Raw genomic sequence first — 20,985 nt, forward strand, 5'->3', positions numbered from 1 at the left:
TACCATTCCTAGCTTTAAAGACTCAATAAGTAATTTAATACTGCAAGTGTCTAAATAACAACTGTTATGATCAGGAGATCAGATCTAACAAAGGTAAAGTCTCCAATAACAAGGCTCCCTTAGTGCTTGGTGAGATACTCTTACCCATTGGAGAGTAGTTGGCCAGACTCCTGAGAAGGATATTCTTAGTGCAAACATAATTATAATGACCACTAGTAGATTAATGGAGAAACCTACTTTGCAAAAGGGCCTATATAAAACATTTATTATATAAAAGAAAAAATCTCAAATAGAGAAATTTGCTTTTTATGTGCCCTGTTTTGACAGCAGTGCCAAAAGTCTGTAGTCTGACATTCAAGTAAGACTACTTCCTACTAAGCCTTTATCATGGTAAGCAATAACATTTTGATTCAAAGTAAAGATTTCACAATCAGCACAGTGAAGAAAATGGAATTTAAGTGGTTGCTTTTTCAGCCCACTGAGTGAATTTTGTATATCAATATTAAAGACAGGTAACAAAGGCAGACTTACCACCAGTCTTGAGGCCAGATCCATGTGCCCCAGTTTTTCAAGGAGGTGAAAGATGAGGCCTGTCTGGAACAGGGCTTCAATGATGGGTGCAGAATGATTCTCATTTCTAAGGTAATCAATCAAATCAAAGGCCCTCTGCAGAGGCATCTTGCCTAGGCTAAAGGATAAAAGAAAGGAAAAGTGAATATGCTAAGATGCACAGAAACACTCCAGGCATGCTAGAAACTATATCACTAGATGGTGAGTCTTGAAGATAAAACATTTAAGCTTAGAGTGCCATTCTGCAGTTAGACCCGATACTATTATCTGTAAGTTCATGTAAGCCAAGGTTAAAGGTTCACTTCAAGAGAAAGATACATAATAGCTCACTTTGCTGTTTCATGAGTCACCTGTAAGTTGCTACTGATTCAGTAAAAGTATCACATCTATTTATTAAATTGAGAGGAAAAGAAATGGTATAGAGAGTATTTGAATCAGAAAAAAAGTTTTACTGTTGTATGAGAATTTGTCAAACTTATTAAATACAATGTCCACTGTGAATTTAGTGTGTATATTTTTAAAATTAACCATTTTACAGAAATAATAATGATGATGGCCAATATGAGAAGGCCATTTCACAATAAATCAACCAAAATGAGAAGGTCAAGAGTGGTCAAAAGGCATCCTCTTGAGTGGTCCTCCTGCTTCCAGGTCTACTACCAACCTTAACTGGTAATCTGTTCAGAGCATATCTTTAGAAGAGGCCACTTCTATTATTGGCTTTGTGATTTTATAATGTGTGAAGCTGTTGGGAAGGCAAATAGTATGCAGATGAAAAGGCTCCAGCTATCAGAGGTGTTGGTCAAACCAACCAGTAAGAACTGAGCTTCATGCCGGGACTCATTGCTGCTTGAAAAGAATTCTCTCACAAAACAAAACAAAGCTTGAAGTCCTAAGTAATGTTTGCAGCAAAGTATGTAACCCTGCTTGTTCTATGTTATTTAACTGTTCAATACATTTGTAGCTGATGTTTCTGGCTTCTTTGTTGTTTGTTTTTTGAGACAGGGTCTTGCTATGTAGTTCTGGCTGGTCTTGAGCTCACTGTGTAGCCCAGGCTGGCCTCGAACTTGTCTCCAGAGTGCTGGGATTACAGGCATGTGCCACCATGCCCAGCTGATGTTTCTAAAAGTCCCAGAAAGCAAAGAGCATGTCTTATATTTTCCTAATCATCCAAATGAATTGTACCTAACAGTCTATACATACTAGTTCTTTCAAACTGTTTTTCTGAAATGTTCTTTATATCAATAACACTTGTCTAAAAAACAAAACAGAACTACAACCACCGAAACCAAAAATACTCTACCCTGCAAGCTCAAAGATGTTGTTGATGAGGTTGGCTCGGTCTTTGTCACTCAGGACATAAGGATTTCTTTTCAACTGCTGGATGAGTGCGGCCCAGTCATCATCTTCATAGTGTACAATGTAATAGCCAGTCATGTTTGCATTGACTTTGACCCACTGGACTTGTTCTGTAAGATTGATGGTACCTATGATAGATCATAAATGAGACTTTCAGAGAGAATAACACAGCACAAAAAAATTTTAAATAAGTGCTTTCGTTTCAAAGTTAACATGGCATATTTTTATTCTTAACCATTTTAGTAAAAAACTAAATGCCTTTTTTGTGCACCTGTTTTCATGCAAATGAAGATCATCACTCTTTCAAGAATTATTTATTTTCTGTGCACTACTGGGTCTGTGCTAGGCATAGGAAAGCAAATGGTGAACAAGGTAAATATGTCTCTGCTTTTATGGTCTAATGCATTGATGGTGAACTTTTTTTTTTTTGGTAATGGGGATCGAACCACTGAGCTAAATCCCCAGCCCTGATGGTGAACTTCTTAAGAGTTTACAATGATAACAGTCAGCTAAGGGATGCATGCCATAGGTTTGCCACCACTGGCTAAGTACAATATCACATAATGTTATTGATGGAAAAAAACATGATACTGAGTGGCAGTACATGTAAGAAATGTTTCACTCAGTAGGAAAGGTCAGGAGAGGTTTCTTCTAAGTGACTTCAGAATATAGTAAAGGAATTAGCATGGTGAAAAGGCTTAGTAGGGATCTAAGTGTTTAAGACCCAGAGAGAAAGTGTACATGGCATCCATGCACTGACCTGACTCCTACATTCATTATGACTGGAAGAGAGACAGAGGAAGAAGGGAAATTGTGTAGAGTAGGAGAGTGGGGGGAACCATGAGAGATTTATATAAAATGTTTTCCATCTCAGCCTTTGTCTTTTCTCATGTTAGCAAAAGAAAAACAGAGCTAAGTAGAAAAGTCACATAATTCAAAGCTAGCAAAATAAAGGGAAACTTGAAAGTTTCATTAGGAACAAACACATAAAAACTGAGTTAACAGAAAAGTGCTATGTGCTTTTTGGATCCCTATCATTACATATATAAATGCTGAGAGAAATATTAGAAATGTCTATGAAATTTTTTCAACTAATATGAAAATGACAGGGAGCTAACTTACTACAAGATAGAAGTATGAATTTTAAAAATCCTTAAAATTACTGAACAAGATCCTTTAAAATTGGCAAAAAGAGTGTGGATTCAATATAAAGTATGATTCTAATAAGCATCTTGAGGTTTGCTATTTATTAGAATATAAGCCCCACAGGCTATTTTATTCACTGCTCAATATCTCAGCCTCTAAAACAATGTATTTAAAAAGATATTTAAAAAAGAATGAAAAAATAATGACTATATCATGGCACATAGTTTTAAATCATATCTAAACAGGTTACAGAGATTTATGATGTAATTTTGCTCCCATATCTAACGAATATTTTAAAAATTGTTAAAATTAAGGAGAAAGAATAGAGATTAGAAAAATAATCTAAACTGAGACAATGAGCATTTTGAAGACTATTTCTTCTGTCAAGTTTTTTCCTACACTTTACCACAGCTTAGTCTCCTATTTTGAAACACTTAGATTGTTTTAATATTTCTTTACTATCATTTATACTTCTGTAGCAAAATTTTTTTGTATACAAAATGCTTTAGAATCACATTTTAAACTCAAGAATTATATATCAGTACCTGAAGCTTTAGGGGTTTATTAACTTTAAAGCATGAAATATTCAAATTTATCAGATTCTTTTAATATCTTTGAAACTCCAATTCTATTGATATTGCAAAAGATATCTAAGATGGAAACAGCACTCTGATCACATCTTAACAGGATCTATCAGTTTTTCATTAAAAAATTCCATACTGGGGCAGGGGATTTAGCTCAGTGGTTTCGCCGTCTGCTGCGCAAGCGCAAAGACCCAAGTTCGATACCTGGTACCAAAAAAAAAAAATTCCATACTAAATTATGTTGTACTGCTGACATAGCAGCAGGTGGGAAAGATCGATTAAATAGGTTTATTCCTTTTTTCAGAGCAGAATACTGTTCCAAGGAATATTTGTCATGGCAACAATAGCTGCTTCAAGTTGGAGCCATTTTTAACAAACTTTATCACTAATGAAATTAACTTTATCATGAGTTAATAAAAAAAAATCAACATTCTCCAGGTCACCAAACACAATCTCCCAGAGAGCTTTTTTCAAGAAAAGTCCTTGGGAAGAAAGGCTGCACAGCCCAAATCTCCACTGTCCAAAACACGAGACAAGAAATGGTAAGCACGACAACTGTTTCACTGGATGGATGCAGAAATCATGAAATACTGAGTACCCCACCTGATAAACAAGTTGCCTTGTTGTAAACCTATCCAAGCCCAAGCCCAGATGGTAGAGAAGAGGAGAACAGCAGGGAGTGTATTTGAAACTATTACTGTCATCAAGCTGACAGAACACAGGCAGTGTAGCCAACAGCACAGAAAGAAGAGCTATTATCTAAAGAATCAACATATTAGTCTCTTTCAGGTCTTTTCAATGATCTGGAATGTAGGACCTTAAAACCACAAGTATTAAAAAATAATAGCTTCGAACACAAAGGAGGTAACTACATCCTGGAGCTCAGATGTGGAAGAGGCTACCCTCATGTTTTTAATTATAAACCTTAACAGATTAACAGTTCAATCTTCATAGTCCATTGAGTAGTAAAAAAGAGGGAATAACTTCAATCTTAAATGGCAAAAACTCCGATGAAGTAATCTGATTGTGATTTTAAAAAGCTATTTGTCAATGAACTATGAAAACGACTGTTTCACAAAGGAACATTAAGGCACTGAAACAGAAAGTATGTTTTTACTACAAAGTTACAAAAGGTGATGTCTAGTATTTTCCAGAGGGCTACTACGATACACACAGTCCAACTGTATTCTCCTTGTGAAAAAGCATTCCCGGCCTTTCCACTGCTCCCAGCGCAGAGGTAGGGGCTTCTGGGTGGCCGTTCTACCATTTCCAGCCCAGTGGAAGGGGCTTCCAGGCTGCTGTTCCACCGCTCACAGTGCAGAGGTGAGCCACGCGGGCGCCAAAAGCAACCCACCCCCCCACCCCCGGTCAAAGTGAGAAAACACGTAAACAAGTCTCAAAACCAGACTTCCAGATCATCTACAGCAACCCCAAAGGGAATGAGATGGAACACTCTGAAATTCAACCACCTGGACTCCCTGAACTGGCAACAAAAGAGGATCTGGAAAAAATGAAATCAGAAATAATTTCTCACATAACAGCAGAGATTGTGCTCATAGTGCAAGACATGATTAATAAATCTAGAGAGGAGCTCAGGAACATGATGGAATCCCAACATAAGAAACAAATGGAATCCATAAAACAGATGCAAACAGATTTCCATGAGATTAAAATCTCCACTTAAAGTCTACAGAGCAGAATGAGCCAATGTGAGGACAGAATTTCAGATATAGTAGATGAGATTTTAATTAGTAACCAGGAAAAGAAAAATTGCTTTAAAATTGTAAGGGACCACAAGAAATCAATCCAGCAGCTGCTAGACAATGCAAAAGAAGAATAACGTAAGACTGATTGGAGTCAATGAAGAAACAGGAGAGAATGCAGATGACATTAAACAACTGTTCACAGGAGTGATGGCAGAAAACTTCCCAAACAGGAGAAAATAACCTGACATACAGATAAGTGAGGCATATAAGACTCTAACTAGCCTTGATTAAAAAAATCTACACATAGGCATATAATTGTTAAGATTCCAGAAACACAACAGAAGAACAAAGTTCTACAAGCAGTTAGAGAAAAGAAACAAATCACATACAAAGGAAAGCCCATTTTAATCACAGCAGACTTTTCAACACAAACCATCAAGGCAAGAAGAGCTTGGAGTGATGTATTCCAAGCCCTTAAGGAAAACAGCCTCCAACCCAGAATGATGTACCCTGCAAAACTATCTTTCAAAATTGATGGGAAAAATAACATACTTTCATGACAAAGAGCACCTTAGGAACTTCATGAATACCAAACCAGGACTCCAAAAAATTTTACACAATATCTAAGGAAAAAACAATGAGGATCACAACTCCAGGAAGCCCAACAGAATGAATCCATCTGGTGTGACAAGAAATTAAATGTAAAGGGGGAAAAATCCAACAAAAAGAAAAAGTCATGACAATGAGAAGTCAATACGTATCAGTTATAACCATCAATGTTAATGGTCTCAATTCACCAATCAAAAGAAATAGACTGGCAGAGTGGGTCAAGAAGCAAAATCCAACACTATACTGCATACAAGAAACACACTTCATTCAAAAAGAAACTCATAGACTGAAACTTAAAGGGTAGAAAACAATACTTCATGTGACAGGAACCCCCCAAAAAGCAGGAGTAGCTATCCTCTTTGCAGATCAATTAGATTTCAGACCAACCCTGATTAAGAGAGAAGAAGAAGGACACTACATCCTTGTAAAGGGAACAATCCAAGAGGAAGAGATGACAATCATAAATATCTATGCAGCAAACACTTGTGCACCCAACTATATAAAACAAATAACTAATGGACCGGAAAAGTCATATATGCACTAATACAATTGTAGGGGGGGACCTCAACACCCCACTGTCACACACAGATCAACTAGACAAAAAATAAGTAATGAAATACTAGAACTCAATTGAACTCTTGAACAAATGAACTTAACAGATATTTACAGAGTATTCCACACCACAAAATCAGAATATATATTCTTTTCAGCTGCATACAGGTTGTTCTCCAAAAAGAGACCACATACTCGCTCACAGAACATGTTTAAGTTAGTGCAAAGGAACTGAAGTTATCGTCTGTACATTATCAGACAACAGTGCGATGAAATTGGAGATCAACAGCAAAAGAAACTGCAAAAATTTCATAAACACATGGAAATCAAACAACATACTTCTGAATAACCAATGGATCACAGAGGAAATTAAAGAAGAAATCAGACAGTTCCTAAAATTAAATGACAATAACAATACAACATATTGGAATCTATGGGACACAATGAAAGCAGTATTGCGAGGGAAATTCATAACAATGAATACTCATATCAGGAAAACAGAGTGAGCCCAATTAAACAACCTGATGCTGAACCTCAAGCTTCTAGAAAAAGGAGAGCAGGACAAACCCAAAGCTCATACAAGGGAGGAAATTATAAAGATCAGAGCAGAAATCAATTCAATGGAGACTAAGAGAACGATACAAAAAATTAATGAAGGAAAGAATTGGTTCTTCGAAAGAATAAAGAAAATTGACAAACCCTTAGCCATCCTTATCAGAAAAAGGAAAGAACAGGCCCAAATCTATTCAATTAGGAATGAAAAGGGTGAAATTACAACAGACCCAGCAAAAATCCAGAAGATCATCAATACCTACTTACGAACCTATATGCCAATAAGATGGAAAACACTGAAAAAATGGACAGATTTCTAGATACATATGAATTACCAAAGTTGAACGAAGAAGACCTAAAAAATTCTAAACAACCCAATATCAATCAATGAAATTGAAAACGTAATTAAAAACTTAGTAACTAAGAAAAGTACAGGTCCTGGATGGCTTCACTGCTGAATTCTACAAGACATTTAGAGAGGAACTACTGCCACTATTGTTTAAACTCTTCAATGAAATTGAAAGGGAAGCAATACTCCTGAATTCATTCCTGGGAGCAAGCATCACCTTGATCCCCAAAGCAGAGAAAGACCCAACCGAAAAAGAGAACTATAAGCCAATCTCACTAACAAAATGCAAAAATCCTTAATAAGATACTGGTAAAAAGAATGTAGAAGATCATCAAGAAAATCATGCACGTGACCAAGTGGGATTCATTCCAGGGATGCAGGGATAATTCAACATACAAAAATCAATCAATGTAATACACTATATCAATAGAGCCAAGGACAAAGACCATATGATTATCTCCATAGATCCAGAAAAAGCATTTGACAAAATCCAACAGGCATTTATGATAAAAACCCTACAAAAAATTGCAATAGATAGTTTCTACCTCAAACTGATAAAAGCCATCTATGAAAAACCAATAGCCAAAATCATACTAAATGGTCAAAAACTGAAATCTTTCACACTAAAATCAGGAACAAGACAAGGATGTCCACTATCACCACTCCTGTTCAATTTAGTTTTGGAAACAGTAGCCATAGCAATTAAACAAGAGAAAGAAATAAAAGGACTAAAGATAGGAAATGAAGAAGTCAAATTGTCATTATTTGAAGATGTCATGATACTCTATGTTAAAGACCCCTAGAACTGCACCAAAAGTCTTCTAGACTTAATAACCAAATTCAGTAGAGTAGCTGGATACAACGTCAACACACAAAAATTAATAGCTTTCCTCTACACGAACAACAGACTGACATAGAAATAGGGCAAATAATGCCTTTCACAATAGCATCCAAAAAACTGAAATACCTAGGAATCAACTTAACAAAAGAAATCAAAGACCTCTTCTCTGAAAACTATAGCACTCTGAAAAGAGAGATTGAAGATGATATCAGAAAATGGAAAGACATCCCCTGCTCCTGGGTAGAAAGGATCAACACAGTGAAAATGGTCACAATTCCAAAACTGCTATACAGATTCAATGCAATCCCAATTGAAATCTGAGCCCCATACTTCACGAACCTTGAGAAAACAATCCAAAAATTCATTTGGAACAAGAAGAGACCCAGAATAGCAAAACCAATTCTAGGTAACAGACACATGGCAGGGAGTATCACGATCCCCAACTTGAAACTATACTACAAAGCTACTGTGATAAAAACACCATGGTACTGGCAAAGAAACAGACCAGAGAAACAGTGGAACAGATTAGAAGATGCAGAAACAACTCCAGACACACTCAGCCATCTCATCTTCAACAAAGGAGCCAAACACCCTCACTGGAGGAAAGACAGCCTCTTTAATAAATGGTGTAGGAATAATTGGGTTTCAACTTGTCAAAGATTAAAACTAAACCTATATCTCTCACCATGCACTAAACTAAAATCAAAATGGATTAAAGATCTAAATATTAAAATAGAAACTCTAAACCAGTTGGAACAGAGGTTAGGTAGAACCCTTGAAGACATCGGTGTAGGAAAAGATTTTATGAACAAAACCTCAGTTGCCTGTAAACTAGCACAAACAATCAACAAATGGGATCTCTTCTTATTAAAAAGTTTCTGCACAGCAAGAGAAACCACCAGAAGTGTGAAGAGACAACCCACAATGTGGGAAAAATTCTTCACCTGCTCTTCCTCAGACAAAGGTCTACTATCTCGAATCTATAAAGAACTTAAAAAGATCAGACCTCCCAAATTTAAAGACCCAATCCAAAAATGGGCATCTGAAACGAACAGACATTTCTCAGACAAAGAAGTAGAAATAGCAAATAAATACATGAAAAAATGTTCAACATCATTGGTCATTCGAGAGATGCAAATGAAAACAACGCTGAGATTCCACTTCACTCCAGAAAGAATGGCTGCTATCATGAAATCAACCAATAACAAATGCTGGCGGGGCTGTGGGGAAAGAGGAACCCTGCTCCACTGCTGGTGGGAGTGTAGACTGGTGCAACCACTGTGGAAATCAGTATGGAGATACCTCAAAGAACTAGGACTGGAAGTCCCATTTGACCCCATTATTCCACTACTGGGGATCTTCCCCAAAGATTTAAAAGAATCATACCACAGTGATATATGTGCACCCATGTTCATAGCAGCACAGTTTGTAATAGCTAAAACTTGGAAACAGCCCAAATGCCCATCAACTGGAGACTGGATAAAGAAAATGTGGTTTTTTAATAAAATGGAGTACTACTCAGCCATAAAAAATGAGAAATTAGAGACATTTATAGCTAAGTGGATGCACATTGAGGCGATACTCTTAAGTGAAATAAATAGGACACACATGTATAAATACTGAATAGTTTCTCTGGTGTGAGAAACTGAAAGTGTAAATAAGGACGAAATGTATAATAGGTAATGTGAAATAGGAATAAAAGGGGCAAAGGGGAAGGAAGTGGGAGGGCTAGGGGAAAGGATAGAAGGGAATAGGATTAATATGAGAAAATGGAAAAATAGGAACAAAATCTTTGTAAATAGGGAGGACTGGAGGGATTGAAGGGAGGGCTGGGCAAGGGTGAAAAATAAGAACCAAGAGAGACTATGTAAAGGTGCAAATTTCCAATGATGAATGTCATTATATTGTATACCTAAAATGTACCAATGATTAGAATGAATAATCGATAATGTAAAATAGAAAGAAAAGGTCCAAAGGGGGGGTAGTGGGAGGGGCAAGGGAAAGGAAAGAAGGGAAAGGAAAAAATGCTGAGAAATGGAAAAAATGGAAATAAAGTCTTTGTAAATAGGGAAGGGTGGAGGGCATGATGGGAGGGCTAGGAATGGGGAAAAAATAAGAACCAAGATGCATTATGTAAAGGTACAATTCCCAATGAGAAATGTAATTGTGTTGTATACCTACAATGTACCAATAAAAGAATTTAATACAAAAAAAAATCACATTTATATAATTATTTCAACTAAGTATCTTTCAAATGACTGGAAAGAAATAATTAAGAGACTAGTTATGGCAGGATAATAAGATTTGGTTTTCATTTTCCAAATTTTGTGTAATGTGGATATATTATTATTATATATATATATTATGATACATATGTCAATAACATTAGTGATAATAAATAACATTTATATAGCACAAAACACACGAGGCACTATTTTAGGAGTTTTACATGAATCAACTCACATAATCCTCACTACCGCTCTTTACAAGGTATGTATAATTACCATCTCCATTCTGTATTTGAGAGAATGAGGCTCAGAGAGGTCACAAAGCTCACCTAAAATTAACAGCCAAGAAGTGAACAAGGCAATCTGGCTCAGTTCCTACATTCACTTCTCAAAAATATATGCTTGGGGCTGGGGATTTAGCTCAGTGGTTTCACCGCCTGCTGCGCAAGCGCAAGGACCTGAGTTCAACACCCGGTACCAAAAAAAAAAAAAAAAAAAAAGTATGTATGTGTGTGTGTGTGTGTGTGTGTATATATATATATATATATATATGCGCTTGAACACCAGATTCAAATTCAATAGAATTTTTCCCTTTTACATAAATTTAAAGCATCATTAATGGCTTCTACAGAACTGAAGAGTCTTATGTTATTTTAGGACACAGATTAAGAGGATACATAGTGTGGCACATCACAGTGGTATTTAACAGACGGTCACAAGCTATGCTTCCACGGCTTTTTATCAACAACTTGTGAGTCACCGTATACAGACTATCCCTTACCTGAAATGCTTGAGACCAGAAGTGCTTGAGATTTGAGTTGTTTTTTCTTTTTTTCAGATACTGGAGTATTTTCATAGATTTTACTGGGTGAGTATGGCTAATTTTGAAGTCTGAAATGGTCCAAAAATCTAAAGCATTTTGAATGTCCTGTTGGAGCTCAAAATGTTTTAGATTTTGTATTTTTGGATTAAGGGTGCTCATCCTTCTCCTTCTTTATTATCTTCCTCTTCCTTGCTATGACAGCTTTTTGTCCCATCTTCTCATTACCAAAAATAAATGTTCTGTCTGCAGGGCATATCATAATTATCTACTCTAAATCCAGGCCTTGAATTGACCTTTATTGTGCACATAAATCACCCAGGAGACTTGTTAAAATGCAGTTGCAACAGCCCACCCTTAGAGAGTACACTGTAGATAGCACGTTTTAAGAAACTGCTCTACTTTCATTACTCTGAATTTTGTAACATGAAATATTTATCCAGGGCATGAAAATAAAATATTTGCTATTTTCTAGGTTCTACCAGGACTGCCAGGCATTCCTTGCAACTTTTTGTATGTATTTCTTAGAAGTAAAGGCCGTTCCACATACCCAGAATCAATCTTACTTTAAAAAAACAGTTCAGAGTATACACAATGGGATGTGTAATATCTTATCTGCTCTTTAGTCTGATTTTCAAAATTATGATATTTGCAAGTGTAAATAAAAATCAAAAGGTATAAATAGATAATGTAAAATAGGAAGAAAAGGTCCAAAGGGGAAGGGGAAGTGGGAGGGGTTGGAGAAAGGAAAGAAGGGAAAGGAATAAATATGAGAAAAGGAAAAAATGGAAACAAAGTCTTTGTAAATAGGGACAGGTGGAGGGGTTGAAGGGAGGGCAGGGGAATAGGGAAAAAATAAGAACCAAGATATATTTTTTAAAGGAACAAACTTCCAATGATGAATATCATTATATTGTATACCTAAAATGTACCAATAAAATTTTTAAAAATTATGCTGTTTGCAATTTCTTATCAAAAAGGTGTTAATTACAGTCAGACCTGATTTCTTGTCCAGTAATGATACTGCTCGATATTCTGAATAATTTTTTCCATCAGTGACATAGGATATTGGAATATGCCACAGGTAGCTGTAAAAAAAAAAATATTGTTAAGATTAGCTCTCTTTTTTTTTTTGTACTGGGGATCGAACTCGGGTCCTTGCACTTGCGCAGCAGGCGGCGAAACCACTGAGCTAAATCCCCGGCCCCTAGCTCTCTTTTTAATACCTCAGCATGAAAATGAAATTTTTAAAGCAATTCCCAGACAGGGATAATATTGTTAGATTTTGTAAGAACTTATGATTATAAAACATTTAAAAATCCTAAAGGAAAAAAAAGAGGTAGCATAGAATGAAAGAGTATATGTACTTTGCATCTGAAGGCTGGATTTCAGGTTTCATACTTAAGAAGAATCTCTCTTGTTTTATAGACAGTTCCATTCCTTTCCTGTGAACTGTCACTAAAGGAAATCCTTTCTGCAGGGTCCAGGTTTTCATCATTTTCTTTACATCTAGTGTTTTGTTTGTAACCTATAAAACAAGAATACATATTTTTGCTTAAAGATAAAAATTAGTTTAAAATTCTTACAGTTTAATTCATCTATACCTTTTCTTTTCCCTAGCTCATTTTATAAAGACTACATTGAAGGTTAATATTAAAAAGGCATTAATGCTGAGCTGAATTTACATTTCTAATCTAGACAAAGAGAGACACTTACTAAATGAAAAATAACCTGGAACAGAACTGAGTGATAACTAAAGATGTGAGAAACAGATTACATTGAAAAGCAGCACAAATGAGGTCAACCAAGAGTTCACTAAGATCAACATCCTTGAAGCTGGGCGTGGTGGCACACACCTGTAATCTCAGCACTTGAGAGCCTGAGGCAGGAGGATCACCACAAGTTCAAGGAAGCCTAGGCTACATAGTGAGTTCAAGGCCAGCTTGAAATACAGAGCAAGACTCTGTCTCAAAAAACCAAGAAAGATTAACATCCTTAAATTCTTTAAGATTAAAATCCCTAAGAAGGTACAAGCACTCTTTCAGGTCACAATACTACGATTTAGAAGATATGATTAAAATGCATCCTAGAATGGCATAGCTACTAATACTGTGAATCAGCTAAGTCTAGGTTTCTTTTTATTCTCCTACCCTCTGCCTTGTAAGTATTCATTTTTAAAGACTTAATTCTGTGGGAGTGCCAGAAAGAAGCAGCAGCACAAGAGTCAGTTCCTGAGTTTAAATTTCTTTAGAAAACACTGGTAAACTTTCTTGGTGGCTAAGATTTTCTTTTCTAGAGAATACATGAACTTATCCCCAAAGCTAGACTCTAGGTCAGAAGTTTATAGACCTTTAAAGCCCACTCTCACCAAGACATCTGGCATCAGTGATTATATATAGATGTGAAAAAAGTCATGTGCCTAAATTCAGAACATTACACCATTATGGCAGGCCTTATCACAGTCACCAGAGGCCCATTTATTTAAAGCACAAAAGAATGGAGCAATTTCCCAATTTATTGTGACATTAATCTTGTCTTTCTCCTATGTCTTACACATTTACTTCTAGACAAGAGGGTGGGAAGAAAAGCAAGGTACTTTTAGGTGTTTGAAGCAATACCGAAATGAAAAGGCCAGTGCATCATTTAATGTGAATGCTGAAAACACTGAGGACACTGTTAAGGATTGGGATAGTACATCATGATGCAAAAACTGAGTCAGTGAAGAAGGCACAAATATGTTCTAAATCTCCAGAGATAAGATAATGATAATGGGTATAAAGTAAATAACATGGCTTTCAATTGAAATGCTACCATATGATTAGAGGGAAAAAAATTGGAAGCCAACTGTTAGTTAATAAGAACTGACCCTTTTTCTCAAAGATACTCAGAGTAAGGAAGATACATCTTCTGGGCAAGAAGTCAATAACTATAAAATACTAAGATTCAGATTAGGCAAGGAAACAGGAAGTATATATGGGAAAGATTCAAAGCAAGGGTTCTTAATCCAGCATCCATAAAACTTTGAAAGTGTATTCAATGGTGTTCACATAATGTGGTTTTTCTGGGGAACAGAGCCAGACCATTCATCAGTTTTTCAACTACATCTGTGATCTTTCAGAACATGAAGAACCATCCATCTAGAGCACAGTAACAATCGCAAATGCTTGTCAGGATTATTCAACACACATGCATGAGGCAGGCTGGGTTCATGCACTACTTTGAAGCATAACTGCTACATAATGACACTGCTTGTTAGAGCATTTGTAGGCATAACAAAATGACCTAAGAGCAGTATGCAGCTGTTAGGGTTTGGGTCTAGATGTCCCCCCAAAGCCTCATGTGATCATAGCCTTGATCTAGAGTGTGTGAAGCTGGATTTGACTCATGATGCAATGCTAGGCTCAAGGGCACTAGGATTAAAGGTGTGAGTGCTACTGGCCCTAAGTAGTCTGAATGAGATAAAAGGGGCAGGGAGACACTGTTAACTCTCTTTTTACCTTTGCTGCCTTGTGTGTGCCATGTTGCTTCTGGTCTGCCATGCCTGTTTGTCATCCCTGCCTTGGAGCTGGCTGATTACGCACAGAAACCTCTATGAACTGTAAGCCAAATAAACCCCTTCCCCTTTAACTTTAGGTGTCGGGTATTTTGTCTCAGCAATGAGAGAAAAGTAACTAACACAGCAGCTCCTGCCAGTCAGCTTGTGAAACATCATCTACTGGAGAGTAATCTGGATTCAAAAGACAAGAGATTCATAGAGAACAACATAGAACCAAGAATAGAAGGTAGAAAAAATAGAAGATAAGAACGAGAAAAGTTTTTTGAAAAAAGATCAAATTTCAAAAATATAGCAATATCTATGAATATAGAGAAGATAACTTTCTTACAAGTTAGGAATGATCATTAAGATACAGAATAATAATAGTTCAAAAAAAGACAGTACACTCCCCTTTCTTGACTTTAAATTCAATATTCTATTCACAAATATTTATATACCAAGCTCCATCCAGCTATTTCTAAATAACTATCCTTAGTATCCTAGACTCTTTTACATGTGATAAAAATATAAACAGAAGACCTCTTTCGGTAAGAAGACAGGACTTAAGTAAACTATCCAGGTCACTTACCTCATTAAAGCTATCCCACAAATCATCACTCTGAATGGATGCATAGCTATGATTACGCAGGTAAAGAATAAGGGCGTGTTGAAATTCGTCTTCACTGAGGAAAGTTTTCAGCATTAACAAGAGAGAAGCTCCCTACTCAAAAAAAAAAAAAAAAAAAAAAAGAGAAAGAGAGGAAAAAAGGAAGAAATTTTATAGGTTATAGTACTGAAATCTAAAATTCAAAATAATCATTCTAAGAGTACTTTTATATATACTTTGGTAATCTCACATAGCTCGACATCAACTCTTCAAATTATCTTAACATTATTTTAAGAGATTTGAAAAATTAATAGAATGAGATTCCTACATGTGCTATTTCTACCATGAGCCCTTGTATCTGATCAGTATACTGTTTCAAGTGTTAGTAGTGACATCCTCAGTATTTATAAATATATTTTAAATTAAAAATACTAAATTCTCTATGGCATTTTCAACCCATCCCCAATGCTTAAATATCAGTTGAATCCATGAGGATATACTGCCACAGACAAAATAAATTAGCAGAGCTCTCAAAAGTCTCTCTGCCAGGTGTATATTACTTTCTAAATTTAGTATACCACTATACTAACACTATACTGTTAACTTTGCTGAAGTTAACAGGATCTCTCTTCTTGAAGAGTTGAGTGCAATGTGTTTGAAACCAATGAATATATAAGGCAACAAGTATACACCAATAATACACAGCCAGGTATGCTACCATAAAGGACATGCTATATTGACTCACACAAGTCATCGTTCCCAACCTCAAAATGATCACGTCCTTTGTGAAGTCCTTATTTTTTATTTTATTGGTACAATTTAGATATACATAATGATCATGTTCATCATAGGGAATTTGTACCTGTACATGATGTATCGTGCCTCTTTCCCACCGCTCCTTTCCCCTCAACTCTTCTCCCCTCTTTATTTACAAAAGCTCTGCTTCCATCTTTTTCTTTTCTCATTTTTTTTCCTTTTTCCTTCCTTCCTTTCCCCCTTCCCCCCATCTAGTTTCCCCTTCCTTATGAACAATGTCTTATTTTGTCTACTGTACATGTTGAAGTTTTTCTTAACTTGAAACAGAAACCATATATCTCCATCTTCAGTAGAAATTTATATTATATTTCCTCTTCTAGACTATGCTAATTGAGAGAATGGAAAACTCAACTACACTAAAGCAGTGCCTACTGCAATGCCTAGTAATAAGCACTGACATAGTTTTTGAATGAATTTCACATGTGACAAAAATGTATCACTGTTAAGCCATCAAGATTATCAGTAGAAGTAAAAAAATACCTATTACCCTCATTTCTAAAATCCATAGTTACTAACTGTTCCATAAACTGAAGTACTCATTCTTGTTTCCCACTGCCCCCATCTCTCCAACATCACCAACTTTTTCCTCTGTGCTGTAACACTGCCATTAACAGAACGAAAACTAATTAACATTCATAATTTTCAACAAGGCAGGCTTTAATCTGGAAAAATTCTGCCTTCCTTACCTGTCTTACCCTGTCACTGTTTCTATGTCCTTACCACCATTCTGTGTTTTTATACCCATTGTTTTCTGTCTACCCTTACTGCCACCACTCCTTATTTGAAACTTTTACCATTACATGCTGAACTATATCATCAATTTTCTGACTGCAGGTCTCTGCCCACTTACATTCACTTTATAAACTGAAACTAATTAAATTTTTTCCTAAATAGTAACTTTAATCAAATCATTCCTCTGCCAGAAAAATCTTCTAAAGCTTCCCATTGCTTACAGACAAAACATCCAGATTCCTTATGGTACTCAGAACCTCTGACAACTGGGCTCACCTATCTTTTTCATGCTTCCCCTACTGCACATGCAGCTTGCACTGTAGTCAAATATGCATTCACTAAACAAATAGTCATCAGTATTCTTTTTTCTTTATAAAATTACTTATTAACTCATTTTAATTTCCATTTTTTTCCAAAGAATCCCTCAGCATGTCATGCAGAAATTCCCTGTACTCTAGCACATACTACTTCTCTTACTACTCAACTAATCATCACCTAAACTTTGAGCTCTATAATTACATGAATTGTATCTCACATGTTTTATGTATTATCTTCTCTATCTAGTAGAGAAATTTATTAATCAATTAATCTGACAACCAGAATAAGGAGGCAAATGAGCAATAACACTGATCTCTCCCCCACTGCAAATATGAATGATGATGTTTCTAATTTTCTTGTTTTTTTCATCCCCATCAGTGTTTCTGAGCCTTCACTTCAATCTTTGATTCTTAAAATCTCTTTTTGCTTACTTGTTTTGGCAAACTTTAGAACACACCTCAATTCTGAGTAAAACAGCTAAGGGTGAACCTTCCCTGCAACTTTAAGATTTGTAGAGTATACCAACTTTAAAAGATGCATTGCTTAAGATCTTGGTGACTGCGTGGAATACTAGTCATAGAACTTAGAAGGGAGATACAGAAAGAAAAACAAAAAATTAAGTCCAAAATTTAAATAGATTTAAATGTTAAAATTTAAACATTTAAAAATTCAATAGGACAGCTGAAAATAATACTCACGTAATCTTTAAAATAATCTATATTATACAGCTTGCTCATATATAAAATTAATTTGACGCCTACTACAGGTTATTTTTTTGTCTACATCAAACAGTACCTTAAAATAGGAAAGAGAATCAAACATTTCTTCAATTTGTTCTGAAGACCGAACAGATGATAATATTGGATGAGATGAATTCAAAGCATCTTTCCTCATGGTTTTAAATCGAGCATCTAAGAAATCTTCATACTAGCAAAAAATTAAACATATTAGGATATGAACAGTATCAAAGATAAGAGTAACTGCAACAATTATTTATAGTAATTATACTAATTACTATTTAAAGTCATTCTGAAAAAAATAACCAGTTTCACTAAACTTCAGAATATAAATTTCTGAAAGTAGAGAAAGACCATAACCCTCACACATATTCCTTAAATTTAAAAAGTTATAACCTAGACACATGAAAATCGTCATTTTTCTACACAAGAACATAAAAAGGAATTAAGAATCTATTATTAAACAACTGGCAAATATGGACATTCAAGATGAACATTCTCAAAAGGTTAAAATATATTTTTAGATAAAATCTGAAATTTAAAAAAGAAAAAAACCTGGGTCTTAAGCTGATTTCTCATATATAGCCCATATTTTATTTTAACATAATGTACATTTCTCTTAATGAAGTTCATTTTAAATAAAACTTTTTAACAGAAAGCTAACTCTGAGATCTTGGTAGATGAGCTCCCCTACAATATATATTAGGGGTTTAAAAACATTCTGGGCACCACCAAGTGGTGAAATTGTATATCTCATTGCGTAATTAAGTAGTACACCCACTTTTCTGCTTAGAATTCTAGCTAAAATTTAATTTTTTCTATTATTTGAACCTTTAAAGAATCCATATATATAAAAGTTTCAAACTGAAACCTCCAAGAATAATTCTGTTCTAAAGCAGACTTGAATCATGTCTCCAGGAAGTTCAGTAGTTGAATTAGGGCTGAAAGGAACATTTACATTTTCCACTCAAAGCTTGAATTATTTTGGTAAAAACCTGTCACAATGATCTGGTATAAGTGAATACTCCCAAGTATAGCAAATGTCTTCACAGAATCTAATAACACAGTGACAACACTATTATGTCTGTCTGTAACAGAATGGTATTCCAAGTGTTTGAAAAAGGACACAAAAGATGGTTTGTGGCAGGCTGTATCAACCTATATATCGCTGTTATAAGAATGCCCACAGAGATAAGAGATGTACTGCTACAAAATGTTTTAACTTTTTTCTCTATATATACACAGGATTAAAAAGTTTTGTTTTGCAAAAAGAGGCTTTTGAACCTTATTTAAATTGTTTCTGGCAGAATAGACCACATCTGTTAAAAATAAAACATAGAAGTGCAATTTAAGATAGTCATCTTAATGACAAAAATATGTAATCTTACATAATTTCACCTTTTAATGAAACCAATAAATGAAAGCATAATTTTCACTGTTAAATCTCAAAAGGATAGACATCAGCAACAAGGGTCAATTTTATAGCTTTCTAGAAATATTTTCATTACCCTAAATGCACAGAAAATACATGGCAAATGTGAGTTGATTATTTTTCCTCCTAGCTAGCAGGACAAGGAAATACTGTACTTACACTGGAAAGCTCTTTGAATATTTTTTCCAAAGCGAAATACTCCATGAATGTTGCAAAACCTTCATTTAGCCATAGATCATTCCACCACTGGATTGTTACCAGATTACCAAACCACTGCCATGAAAACAAACCAACATGATATAAATATTCTCAAGAATTTTCTAACAATTGGCTGAATTGTCAGGTTAACTTCCTATAACCAGATTAAAATATTTTAAAAGTATACTAGTATTATAATCCAAATAAAGAATAGTCAAATCAATTAAAGACTTATTAAAAATTATTTAAATCTAATAATAAAACAGAAATTTTCATTTTATCTTAATTGAATAAAAAAGCAAGAATGATTAATATATTTATTCATTAGCATATGTATTAATTTTTAAAACATGCTATATAAGGAAATAAAAGCACTTTTCAGCAACCTCATAAAAGGATTTCTTAGATAATGATTTTTTTTTTACTCTCTAGTATTGTTAGTAAAATTACTTCCCATTATATCTATAATTACAGCTGAAACTTTCTATGGAAGAGATTTTCTATGGAAGAAAAGGGGTCTGTACTTCATATTTCTCAGATTCCAAGCTAAAGACAGTTGTTTGTGTGACTCAAATCAGAATTCAAACAAAATTTTTAAAGAAAGTTAGCATATATATAAACAAATGAAAGCAAGATCTTCAAGAGTTTTCGCCTATGAGGCAGTAAAAAGAAAGAAAAAACTATAGGAGACTCTTCTAAAGAAAGTGTATGTGAAAATCCTTTAAATAAAACATGGTCATAGAGCATGCAATTTAGTCACTGTGGCCTAGAGTTTATCTCAAATTAACAGCAAAAGACAGGGTAACTAGATACTAAAATAAAATACTTTTAGAATTACAATAGTATATTTTTCTAAGAAATTATCTGAAAACTTGATTCACAGAAAGATGATTTGTAAGTCCCAAAGAAGAAATAACAGACACAGAGGTCCCACAAGAGACAACTTATCTCTGTGGCCGATTCAGGACATTACAGATATGCTTCATACGCCAGCTTCCCAAGAAGTCTTCACCAGGGCTACAAAGTCACAAATAAATTGTGCTGGAGATAGAGAGTAAACTGACCACAGCACTTCTTCCTTTTCCTTCATATAATGCCACTCCATGACATCCCAAACCACATCCTCACACACATCTTGGGCCCAACTGAGACAAGAGGGGATGTTATGTCCCCATGCAATTTCCTTTCTTTTTCTGCATGTTATACAAATAATACCCTAACCTTTTACTCAGAATCCCTCTCTCACATTAATAGGTAATTGAGGAGTTGCAGCAGAAAATAAAAGAATAAATCC

The 20,985-nt window shown here is 35.1% G+C and overlaps 1 protein-coding gene across 3 annotated transcripts in view; it reads right to left on the reverse strand.

Annotated features, from left to right (window-relative positions):
- Positions 1-20,985, reverse strand: part of Lnpep (leucyl and cystinyl aminopeptidase) — a 93,095-nt gene that overhangs the window by 19,440 nt on the left and 52,670 nt on the right. For all 3 annotated transcript variants that reach the window (XM_087180904.1, XM_087180907.1, XM_087180906.1), the window contains 7 exons: positions 19,653-19,766; positions 18,120-18,251; positions 15,441-15,572; positions 12,684-12,844; positions 12,316-12,404; positions 1,874-2,057; positions 532-688 (listed from right to left, as the gene is read on the reverse strand). In XM_087180904.1, coding sequence (XP_087037030.1) covers positions 532-688; positions 1,874-2,057; positions 12,316-12,404; positions 12,684-12,844; positions 15,441-15,572; positions 18,120-18,251; positions 19,653-19,766 — 969 coding nt within the window. The remainder of the gene's footprint in view (positions 1-531; positions 689-1,873; positions 2,058-12,315; positions 12,405-12,683; positions 12,845-15,440; positions 15,573-18,119; positions 18,252-19,652; positions 19,767-20,985) is intronic.

Source organism: Heterocephalus glaber, unplaced genomic scaffold (assembly GCF_053883595.1).
Source record: "Heterocephalus glaber isolate CG9 unplaced genomic scaffold, H.glaber_assembly_v1.0 deba00001465, whole genome shotgun sequence".
Classification (NCBI taxonomy): domain Eukaryota; kingdom Metazoa; phylum Chordata; class Mammalia; order Rodentia; family Bathyergidae; genus Heterocephalus; species Heterocephalus glaber.